Source organism: Dioscorea cayenensis, chromosome 15 (assembly GCF_009730915.1).
Source record: "Dioscorea cayenensis subsp. rotundata cultivar TDr96_F1 chromosome 15, TDr96_F1_v2_PseudoChromosome.rev07_lg8_w22 25.fasta, whole genome shotgun sequence".
In the NCBI taxonomy this organism is placed as follows: Eukaryota; Viridiplantae; Streptophyta; class Magnoliopsida; order Dioscoreales; family Dioscoreaceae; genus Dioscorea; species Dioscorea cayenensis.
This window is the reverse complement of record NC_052485.1, coordinates 5,276,893-5,287,423: the sequence shown is the minus strand read 5'-3', so window position 1 is coordinate 5,287,423 and position 10,531 is coordinate 5,276,893. Positions and strand designations below refer to the sequence as shown.

The window sequence follows — 10,531 nt, the reverse complement described above, 5'->3', positions numbered from 1 at the left end:
TAAGTTATTTGTTTGATATGATTTGATTGCGTTGTAGTTTGTGATTGGTTTAATTTTCCAATGTATTTCAAAATTTGATCAAGCTAATTCTCAGCCTTGACCATTTGTTGTTGCTGTTAAACCTTAAATTTGTAAACATAATTACCTTTGATTTTGGGTGGGTGCCAATAAAATTTAAGGCAAATAGAGAGTTAAAATGGAAAATGATAAACTTGCATCTACTTGGCTTATTTCCTTCTATGAAGTTAAAACATCTTCAAAGCCAGAACAAGCAACCTCTTGCCCTCACTCACCAAGAAATACAAGATCGTCTTCGAGCATCCTTATGAGGTTGTAGAATGATAAACAAAAACATACATAATTTGGCAATATTTTACTGTTATCCAGAACAGCATATCAACAGATTAACAACCTCATTCCTTGTTGAGGACCTTTGGTACCTTGATATATTGCTGATTATAGCTGGGCACCGCAGCTAAAATTGCTTCCCTACATTCATATACCAAATTTTGATATTGATCAGCAACAACACTTCATATTGATTCAATTTGTAGGTAAGAGGCGAATATCCATTACCTATTATCAAACACTTCTGCAGCATCTTCTCTCTGGCTCGTCGTAATTTCAGTATCTGTGCAAAAAACAGTAAGGATTTTTGACTCGTAATACTAAGGAATAATGGGCTTCCTTAATCCCTTATTTCCTATCCAAAGACTCTTGTGAAAACCATATAGACTAATAAATGAAACAGATATATATATATATATATATATGTGTGTGGTAAACCAGGAAACTGAATATCATGCACTAGCAATTTGCGGCAATTTTATTCATTGTTGGTTCGCATCATCATGAGAGTTCAATAAGTATTCATTGGTTACCAGCATGGTGACACTTAAACAATAAAAGGGCATTAAGGCCAAAACCCAAAAAAGTTTTACGGAATAATTGATTTATTATACTGTAACAATTAGACTACAGAAACATCATGATCAAATAAATAACAGAATTTTTTTCCCGAAATTTTTGCTATACTGTAGCAGAAACATCATGATAAAAAAGGTCTTTTGAAAATCCCTCATCATGTTATAGGCTGGTCACCTACTTGTAGAAATCTTAAGTTGAAATTTCATCTGCAATGAATACATCTTCTCTTTATAAACCAGAAATGTCTTATGCCACATGATGATCAAGTGAGGCATAAGAAAAACTGAAAAGTAAAAATCATGGGATTTGTTTACGACAGTAGATGTTTCAGTTTGTCAACATTTGTCAACATAAAAATAAAAAAATTACGACTCAAGGATATAGCTAGACTACAGAAACAAATATTAAATAGTGAAAATTGAGAATATTTCCAATCCTGTTATATGCCTAGGCACTAACTAGTTGAAACCTTATTGTGAAGTGTGATCTACAACTAGACTTGGGAAACCTAATGATTAAATAATGAAATTTGAGAAGAATTTTGAATCCTACTATATATGCCTGGTGCCTACTGGTTGAAATCTTAAGTTGAAGATTAACCTACAATTAATACATCTCTTTCTATAAACAAGAAATGCATTGTCCCAAATGATCAAGAAAAATGTCAGGCATAAGAAAAAGTGTTGAAAAAACACACATACACACACAAAATTTTGCACTGACTGTTTTGAAAGTGGCATGCCTAGCCGATGAATATACTTAGGAAGATACTATTCAAATTTAGAGCATAGATATAGTAGTTGACCAATTTCAGTTTTAACACAAGACAACTATACCAGTAGCCTTCATTGTCTCTTTTTTTGTCATATAAAATTCAGGAAATTTATAAAAAGTTAATGTAATCAGGCATAAAGACAGCTAATATAGCTAAGATGCCCGCATAAGGTAATTAAAAAAAATGTGTAGCCATTGTTTGTTAAAGCATTCGATTTTAACATACCAGCTCGAAGTGCAGGTTCTACACTCTCAAGATTTACAGCCTGAAGTTGCCCAAACCTGAAACAGAGAAAAAAGAGACATCAAGTAGTTGTGAAAGTGCAGACAAAAACTCTTGTTGATAGCCAATCTTAAACTTGACAGCCATCCAAACTGGAAAACCTAAATCCCTTGTGATAGGAAGAGTATGAATAAGTTCTAGAACTTCAGACAAAACCTCTTCTTAAAAGCCATCAAAACCCTAGCCCTAATTTCTGCTGATTGGGATAAAAAACACATCAACAAGTTTGAGAAAATTCAGAGGCAAACTCAGCCTTTATAACCATCCAAACCCTAAACCCCAGTGTCTGATTAACCTAAAAAGATACCAATTACTTCTCCTGTTTTCATTTTTCCATTCCTCTAATTCCCAATTATCACACAAACCCAACTTTCAAAAAGCTTTTCTCATGAGGTTTTCACCAGTACTTAGCTTTATACCACAAGTATCATCATTAAAAAAAAAAGAAGAAGAAGATAAAATTAGCAATACCAATCAACCTCTTGCTGAATCTTGGGATAAAAAAACACATCAACAAGTTGTGAAAATTCAGAGGCAAACTCAGCCTTTATAACCATCCAAACCCTAAACCTCAGTGGTGTCTGATTAACCTAAAAAGATACCAATTACTTTTCTAGTTTTCATTTTTCCATTCCTCTAATTCCCAATCATCAAAACAAGCACAAACCCAATTTCCAACAAGCTTTTCTTATGAGAATTTCATCAGTACCTAGCTTCATACCACAACAATCATCATCAAAGAAACAAGATAAAATTCGCAATACCAATCAACCACTTGCTGAATCTTGGGTGAAAACTCTTGAGCCTGAAACGAAGTACACAATCCAGCATCAACCACATATAGCAATCTCACAATAAAACTAGGGTTTCGGAAAAAGGACCAAAACCTCATGAGGAGCCAGCGAGATGCGAGCGGCATCAGCCAGGCGAGCCAAGTCAGGGGACGAGAGAGAAGACGAACAACGCCGAGCCACCACACGAGACCTCCACCCCGCCGCCGTGCCCAACCGGAGCCGCCAAAGAACGGCGGCTCCGCCACCACCGACGACCAGAGAGTTCATCTCTAAAACTTCAATAGCCTTTTGAAAGCTTTGAGATAAAGAAAAATAATAGATATAATTCCAAATTTATCCCTCTACTTTTCTCTATTTTATCATTTGGTCCATTTACCCAAAAAATATTCTATTAAGTCCCTTTCAATCCAAAATAGATAAATTATTGACTATATTTTTTCAAGAATAGAAGAACTAAATGGAATGAGATTAAGGGTAGAGAGATTAGTGTGGCGTATTTCTGAGTAGAGGGACAAAAAAGAAAGTGAGAAAAAAATAGAAAAACTAATTCGGGTATTATACCAAAATAATAACCATAGATCAATGGTTTGGGTGATATACCCAAAATACCCTTTCAATATCTACAGTATATTTATCAGGGTGTTTTTGGGAACTTTCAAATTACTTTTTGCCCCCACTCAACGGCTATAAACGGCTATTTTGAGGGTTATTTTGGAGATATTATCTCCTACAAAACAACACTCACAATCCTCTGCAATCCTCTCTTTTCTGTACTCCAATTTGAGGTAATATTGATCAAAATTTTCACTTTCAATTGATTTCCAGATCCTTTTTTTTTCTTGGCTGTTCTCAAAATTTGAGGTACAAATTTTGATATAATATATTTTTGTTTGATTTTCAAAGATGGCTGATGATTCTCATCCACATAATAATAGATTGGAAGATGTTGCTTTTTGCCCCGTGATGCTTGTAGTGAGTCTGACCCTGATAAACAAGATGGAGTTGGTTCTTCTTGTGTTTGTCAATATTCTGAGGCTAATATGATAAAAGCTCTTACTAAATTCATTGTTCAAAGTGAACTTTCTTTGAGTTTTGGTAAAAGCTATGGCTTTGTCAGATTTGTTCAGACTTGTTCTGTCTTTCCATCTTACAAAGGAGTTCCTAAAAAGATCATTAAAAAAGAGGTTTCGAAACTTTATCGCGAGTATAAACAAGCTTTGATTTCGACTCTTTCGCAACTCCGATGCAGAGTTTCAATCAGTTGTCACTACTGGACAACAGAATTTGGTCTGGGTTTTGTGTGTGTGACTGCTTATTTTGTTGATGATGATTGGGTGGCTCAAAAGAGAATTCTTAGTTTTGTGGAATGTATGCCGCGTTATTCAACTTCATTGGACATTTTTCTGCTTATTTCTAAAACTCTTCGGGATTATGGACTTCAGAGTAAAGTTCTTTCGATTAGTTTTGATGATGCATGTTATGATGCTGCTGCCATTGATATGTTAAAATCAGAATTTCAACCTGTTTTAGATGGGAAGTTTTTTGGTGTAAGATGTCCCTGCCATTATTTCAATTTATTCATTGACGGTTGTTTGAAAACTTTGCTGCCTATTGTCGAGAAAATCGGTGACGGTGTTTCGCATATTCAATTTCATGGCAATGCACCTGGTTTCTCAAAGTTGTGTGTTGAAAAAGGTAAAGTTTATAAAAAAAGGTTTGCACCTGCCATTACTGATAATTGGAGTTCAGTATATTCTATGCTTCAAAGTGTTGCTGGTTTTGAAGATGTTATTTCAATCTATTGTAACCAATCTTCTTCTGAGATTTCGGTAACCGAAACTGATTGGGAAGCAGGGAAACTAGTCAGAGATTTTTTGGAAACATTACATACCGCGACATGTTGTTCAGATACAAGTGAAAACTCATTGCTCTTTCATCTGTTAAACATGCGATGTTTTTTCAACAAATACAGAAATGGTCCAGGTTTTGCAGACATTATTGCTCCAATGGAGAGCAAATTCAAAGATTATTTGCAGCACATTGATGCATTATACTGGATACATCTTGTTATCGATCCAAATATCCGATTATGTGGTGTAGAGTATTTGTTTAATGAAATCATGCCGGTAAATGATGGTACATCATTGTTGGAAGAAGTTAAGAACTTGGTTTACTCTATGTTTTCGATATACATAAAAGGAGAGGATTGTCGTGTTAGAGCTCTCCTGGCCGAAAAAGCCAATAGCAGCAAGCAGGGTGGTACTGCAAAAATATTAGCTATGTTGAGGAAGAAACGACCCCAAGATTATGATCAGAGTTTGGTCCCGACAGAATTGGATCTGTTTCTCAGAACTGATTTTGCGTGCCCGCCAAATGATGAAGATGTTTTGTCATGGTGGAAGTCCACAAGAGTGGGATTAGTAGTTGTTGCTGCCATGGCGCGGGATCTACTCGCCGCATCAAAGTCAATGCTGACATCGAAGGTTTGTTTCGGTGCTAAGAACAAGGTGCTGAATGAGACAAGAAGCCGAACGAATGACAGGTATGTCAAGATGTGTGTGTGTTTGAAAGATTGGCTGGATGCAGAATTAGGGGTACAAGAGCAAGGGGAAGAAGATGATTTCGACTTGGAGTTTGATGAAGAAGAATTGAAAGATTTGTTGAGCTAGAAATGTGTGCTTGTTTTGTTTTCCTGACAGTTTGATAACCTGGTTAAAATGTTGATGTTGCCTTTTGTTTTAAGTTTAGTAACTTCAGTATGAAGAAATATGTTTATTTATTCATGCTATGGTATAAGGTTTATGCATAGATTGGAAAAGAATTAAGGAGTCAAACTGTTTTTGGATTTTTGGTTTAATTGAAAATTGTTATGCATTAACTATATTCATGCTATGAGAGGTTTACCGATTTATTTTATAGAACCAATTCACTTTTTTATCAGATTGTTAACAACAAGCATTTATTTTATATAGTGAATATTGAAATCGATATAGGGTTTGCTGTAGAACTTGTAAATAAGAAGCTAAGCCAAATTATGATACTCTGGAACAACCCTATACAGTGTATGAGAATGAGAATGAAATATATACCTTTTAAATGATCAACCATGTGAATGTTTGTAATTAATGGTTTAATTGATGTTGTCAGATTAATATCGAAAACTAATTTGCCATTATTTGGAAGATATAGTTATTTTTGTTTTACAACAATTCTTAGCATGGTGCTCGAACACGGTACAGCACAGAACCATCAACATTCTCAACAACCAATTGATTCATGCGCAAGAGCAGCAACAGAAAAGACCGTCCTTTGCGTCCTGCAACAAAATACACAAACTAAGGAAACTGTGACAAATGGAGAAGAAATATTTATTAATATATCACCAACCTAGTCCTAGAAATTCGAGGTCATCTTGATTGAGAGCACCATTGCCTATTGTTCTAGATTTGTTGGAGAGGTAAGAATTCATCTTGGCAACAGCATCTTCCAGGTCCTAATTAAATAGCAAACATTTGAACTTAATCAATTCTAGAATACACAAACATGAACCCTGTCATTATTTAATTCAATGCACTTTTCTAATTTCAACAGATTATAACTAAATTCTGAGAACAAAGGCAACAGGAAAAAGAACATGCCTGCCATGATGCAAGACTCTTCATGTAGGCAGGAAGGTTATCATAGTCATCCTTGGATGTCTTTATCAAATTATTAGAGGAGTCTTCGGCCACTTTGCAGTCATCCTTTTGTAGATCTATAATTTGTGACAAACACATGATTAGGAAACAAGATAATTGTATCTATAATTTAGTACATGCTACTTGAATAAACAACCAAAAACAAAATATATAAATCACACCTGACACATTGGAGATATCTTTCAAGGGATGAAGTGAAACCATATTACCAGATATGCGGCTGTCAATATGTTGCACTAGATTCAATAATAGAAGCACGAAATGATCAAATCTCATGATATAAAAACATTTGACTCAAACCTCATTGTATCTGTCATGGATGTTGAATGACTAGCAAGATTATCCTGATCTGAAAAAAAAAAAATACTAGATATTAACAGCTAAATATTAACAATAGTAGAAAAATAAGCATGCTCAGGGCTGTACAAGGAAATACAAGCCTGAATCACAAAATAGACATAACAGAACCACTGCAAAAGAATAGGCAGGAGTGACACATCTCATGCTCACATAATCATGTTGGGAGTTGAGAGGAGCAATTGAGACAGAATAAATCATGCTCACCAACTCAAAGGAAACAATAAGCGGTCGAAATCAATCTTATATGTAGATTTTACTAACCCTCCTCCAACCATGTACATTTTGCTTGTAACCAAAACTTGCTCATTGAAATAAATTTGATCCCAAATCACACAAACAAGATGAATTCAAGTGAAACATCAAGGTACGGATAAGAAAAAATAATAATAAAAGCAAATTGTCACCTCACTAGACAACACAACAAAGCAAGAGAATATGACACTTTTGATGATATAGTGTTTCACTCATGTTCAATGACTACAAACAATGTGGTGCAATGGCAACATGGATCTTGTCTTCTCATCCTAGATTCACAAGTTATCAAGCCAATTCAATGTGCAGTTTGGAAATGCATCTATGTGCTAGAAGTTTGTTTGTTTTGAGTCACAGAATTAAAATGAAAGGAAAATATTCTAACATTAATAGTGCCAACAAGTTTCTCTAAGAAAGATTATGTAACGAGTATTGAAAAACTCGCGTTCATATATAAAAAGAATATATTAAGCTTTGGATTGGAATAAAAAAGGAAATGCAGAATGCATTGGTGAGTGCCTTAAAAAAAACAAGTTTAAGTGAAGCAGGCAGTTTGTAGTACATGCTTGATAAAGAAGGCCACATTTATCCTCATCTGAATATATATTAAATAGAAAAACCAACCTTCAGAGGCTAAAGTAGCAAGGGCAGCATCAGAGAGGCCAAGGTTCTGTAATGAGATTGAGTCCTCAAACCTTTAGAGCATTGAGAAAGACAAGGAACTTGCATGAAGGCGTTTAAAACTACAAAAACCACTGATCTTCCTAGTGGAACAGCATATACCAACTGAATCACTTATATAATCAGCCAGTGCATAATGAACAAATAGGAAAAGCATAATTGTGGTAAGCATTGCAAATCAATGAATTTGTGAACCGCAGCATTCACTGAACACCCATCCAACAGATAGATAAACACTTTCCAAATAGGTTATAGGGCTATTCCTATAATATCTATTCTTTTTGTAGTCTATAATTTTATTAATTTCAACAGAAAAAAAGAAACCAGCAAAGCCAATATTGCTTAGACTAGGATTTAATTTTGTCCTTTGCATTCTTCTATCATTTAGCCTTTTGGCTAACAGCTCCTAAGTAACATGAAAATGGTCACAGGTTTCACAATCCTTGCTTCTGTGTGCAAGTACATAAACTTAAACAAAAACAATTAAGAGAATAACTTTCCATAATGCATGCCTTACTGAGTCAGAAAGCATTATAGCACTTTATATTTGTAATGGGATTTCACCGGATTGAAATACTGAGATGGACCATGAGATCATCAAAAAGTGCTGATATGGTGCTTTTATGACACTAGCTCATGTGATAAGATACTCAGTAAAGGAATAATGTTTTTAAAAAAGGTACATTAAAAGTCTGAAGTTTAGCTTTTCATGCTTGAGTGCAGAACAAGAGAAATATTCCACTGTAGCTTTCACAAAAATTTAGCTAATTGAATCTTGATGCATTATGGTTTCATTCAAAGATGATGATTGATGTTAAAACAAATTTTTTTAAATTTACAAAAAATAAAAGAAAGAGGTACCAACGCATCAAAGTGCGGCTAAATGTTTGATTGATCACTAAACGAAATAGAAAAATGCTAATACAGCGGATAATATACATGGGAGTCCCTTTTGTCCATAAACAAAATCCTTTTTTTCCAGGTAAGTCCAATATTCTCCGCTATTGTGAAGTCCATCAATCCCTTAGGAATCCAAGTTTCACAAGTTTATTTTATAAAAAAAAATAATAATAAAATCTTTGGAGAAACCCTTGTCTGGGAGCAATAAGTAGAATAGAAAAGGGTTAAAAAAGTTCAAAGCTAAAGAATTTTCACAATCAGCAAGCAAAATGATTCAGACAATTTGCCTCATTGTAAGAGAAAAACCATAAAAAAGTTAGTATTATTGGTCTGCTTCTAATCTAAAAATATGGAAAATACTAACAGGGAAGGATACAATTGATCCTCATCGAGCCTCTTCCTATTTGATCGCAGAATAGAAACAGAACCGCAAGAGAACTCCTTCCTATCCAAACCACTAATCGGGCTCAAAAACTTCGAATCAAGGCAGGGGAGCTCATCATCCTCATCATCCATCCCGATCTCTAGCAAAATCCCAACAATTAAGATATAAATCGAAAAATAAAGCAACTAGATAAAGGGACTGAGGTTTCGGGCGGCATTACCAGGGACATAGCCAAAGCTGATCATGCGCTCCTGGAGATCGGAAATATATCTTTGATTAATCTTATAGATCTCGTTGCAGTGCCCCAGAAGCTCCTCAAACGAGACGGTGCCAAGGGCCATGGACTCAAGGAGGTTGAGGTCATCGGCAGTGGAGGAGATGCGACGATCAAGGGATTGCAAGAAGGTGGAAGCCGCTGAATCTGAAAACGAGAATGCATGAGATAGACTGAGAATGGATCGAGATCGAATGCGAGGAGAGAGAGAATACCGAGAGGGATTGGGCGCCGATGGATGGAGTCGGAAAGGGCCTGGGAACTGGATTGAACGTGGTTGCAGAACACGGCGAGCGATCGGCAGAACGCCGAGATGAAGGCCTCCATCGACGATGACCTACTCCGGCGAGGATGGAAATCGAGAGAGAGCTCTGGATTTCTCGATCTCGATCTCGAATGAAGAACGAGCGGGAATTATTTGAGGTTTAGAATTTGAAATGTTTTGCATACTCACCCCTTCACTTAAGTAAATTTACATTTTCCTGAGATTTATATTTTTATATTGGTTTAATTACCAGATTGGTCCCTCTATTATAGTGAAAGTGCTCTTTCACTCCCCCTATTATTTTTTGTCCTTCTGGTATCCCTCTATTTTACCATTTAGTGAAATACAAGTCCTTCCCTCTTATATCATTTGTCCCTAGAAGGTCCCTAAGAGGGACTTTCATTTCACTAAATGGTAAAATAGAAGGATCTCAGAAGGACAAAAAATAATAGGGGGACTAAAAGGGCACTTTCACTATAATAGAGGGACTAATCTGGTAATTAAACCTTTTATATTTGGTGTTTGAGATGGTTGTAATGGTTTCATTCCTATTCGTAATAATTAAAAAGTTAAGGGGTTACATATAAATATATATATTTTTTATACTATGTGACAATTACTGTTCAAGTTATGGATGGGTACAAATGCCGAGTGCGCAAGTGAGCTTAATAAATTTTGAGATCTCCGAACATTTTGAAATGAAAACTTTATATAAAAGACCCAATATCAATAGACTAAACAGCCGTTGGTATTACACATAAATAAATTAAATTTTATAGTTTTTGTAAATTAAATAAGCCTATTAAAATGTGGATTGTTAGAAAAAAAAATAGAATAAAATAATATATATATATATAAGCAAATGCAACTAAAATAAAAGTGAAATACATGCAAACCCAAGATATTTACTATCGGGATCATCTATTTGTTATCATTTT

The 10,531-nt window shown here is 35.1% G+C and overlaps 3 protein-coding genes across 3 annotated transcripts; 1 reads left to right on the top strand and 2 right to left on the bottom strand.

The window, feature by feature from the left end:
* Window positions 1-191: 191 nt before the first annotated feature.
* On the bottom strand, window positions 192-3,067 carry LOC120276750 (glutamyl-tRNA(Gln) amidotransferase subunit C, chloroplastic/mitochondrial). The gene is made up of 5 exons (XM_039283436.1): window positions 2,872-3,067; window positions 2,749-2,789; window positions 1,928-1,983; window positions 577-631; window positions 192-489 (listed from the first exon to the last, which is right to left on the bottom strand). Exons 1-5 carry the CDS (start codon window positions 3,043-3,045, stop codon window positions 414-416), a joined length of 402 nt encoding a protein of 133 aa, XP_039139370.1. The 5' UTR covers window positions 3,046-3,067; the 3' UTR covers window positions 192-413.
* Window positions 3,068-3,513: 446 nt separating this feature from the next.
* On the top strand, window positions 3,514-5,653 carry LOC120276953 (zinc finger BED domain-containing protein RICESLEEPER 1-like). The gene is made up of 2 exons (XM_039283694.1): window positions 3,514-3,563; window positions 3,682-5,653. Exon 2 carries the CDS (start codon window positions 3,819-3,821, stop codon window positions 5,445-5,447), a length of 1,629 nt encoding a protein of 542 aa, XP_039139628.1. The 5' UTR covers window positions 3,514-3,563; window positions 3,682-3,818; the 3' UTR covers window positions 5,448-5,653.
* Window positions 5,654-5,926: 273 nt separating this feature from the next.
* Window positions 5,927-9,747, bottom strand: LOC120277874. The gene is made up of 9 exons (XM_039284722.1): window positions 9,544-9,747; window positions 9,275-9,475; window positions 9,046-9,193; window positions 7,713-7,783; window positions 6,777-6,825; window positions 6,638-6,696; window positions 6,417-6,532; window positions 6,166-6,271; window positions 5,927-6,094 (listed from the first exon to the last, which is right to left on the bottom strand). Exons 1-9 carry the CDS (start codon window positions 9,653-9,655, stop codon window positions 5,991-5,993), a joined length of 966 nt encoding a protein of 321 aa, XP_039140656.1. The 5' UTR covers window positions 9,656-9,747; the 3' UTR covers window positions 5,927-5,990.
* Window positions 9,748-10,531: the final 784 nt, after the last annotated feature.

Coding starts and splice junctions, on each gene's coding strand:
- LOC120276953 (XM_039283694.1), top strand. CDS start 3,819: ATGATAAAAGCTCTTACTAAATTCATTGTTCAAAGTGAACTTTCTTTG.
- LOC120277874 (XM_039284722.1), bottom strand. CDS start 9,655: ATGGAGGCCTTCATCTCGGCGTTCTGCCGATCGCTCGCCGTGTTCTGC. Junction 6,533..6,637: donor AGATATCTCCAATGTGTCAG/GTGTGATTTATA, acceptor CACAAATTATAG/ATCTACAAAAGGATGACTGC. Junction 6,272..6,416: donor AGAGTCTTGCATCATGGCAG/GCATGTTCTTTT, acceptor CTATTTAATTAG/GACCTGGAAGATGCTGTTGC.
- LOC120276750 (XM_039283436.1), bottom strand. CDS start 3,045: ATGAACTCTCTGGTCGTCGGTGGTGGCGGAGCCGCCGTTCTTTGGCGG. Junction 1,984..2,748: donor ATTCAGCAAGTGGTTGATTG/GTATTGCGAATT, acceptor TCTCTGTTTCAG/GTTTGGGCAACTTCAGGCTG. Junction 632..1,927: donor AGAACCTGCACTTCGAGCTG/GTATGTTAAAAT, acceptor TTTTTTGCACAG/ATACTGAAATTACGACGAGC.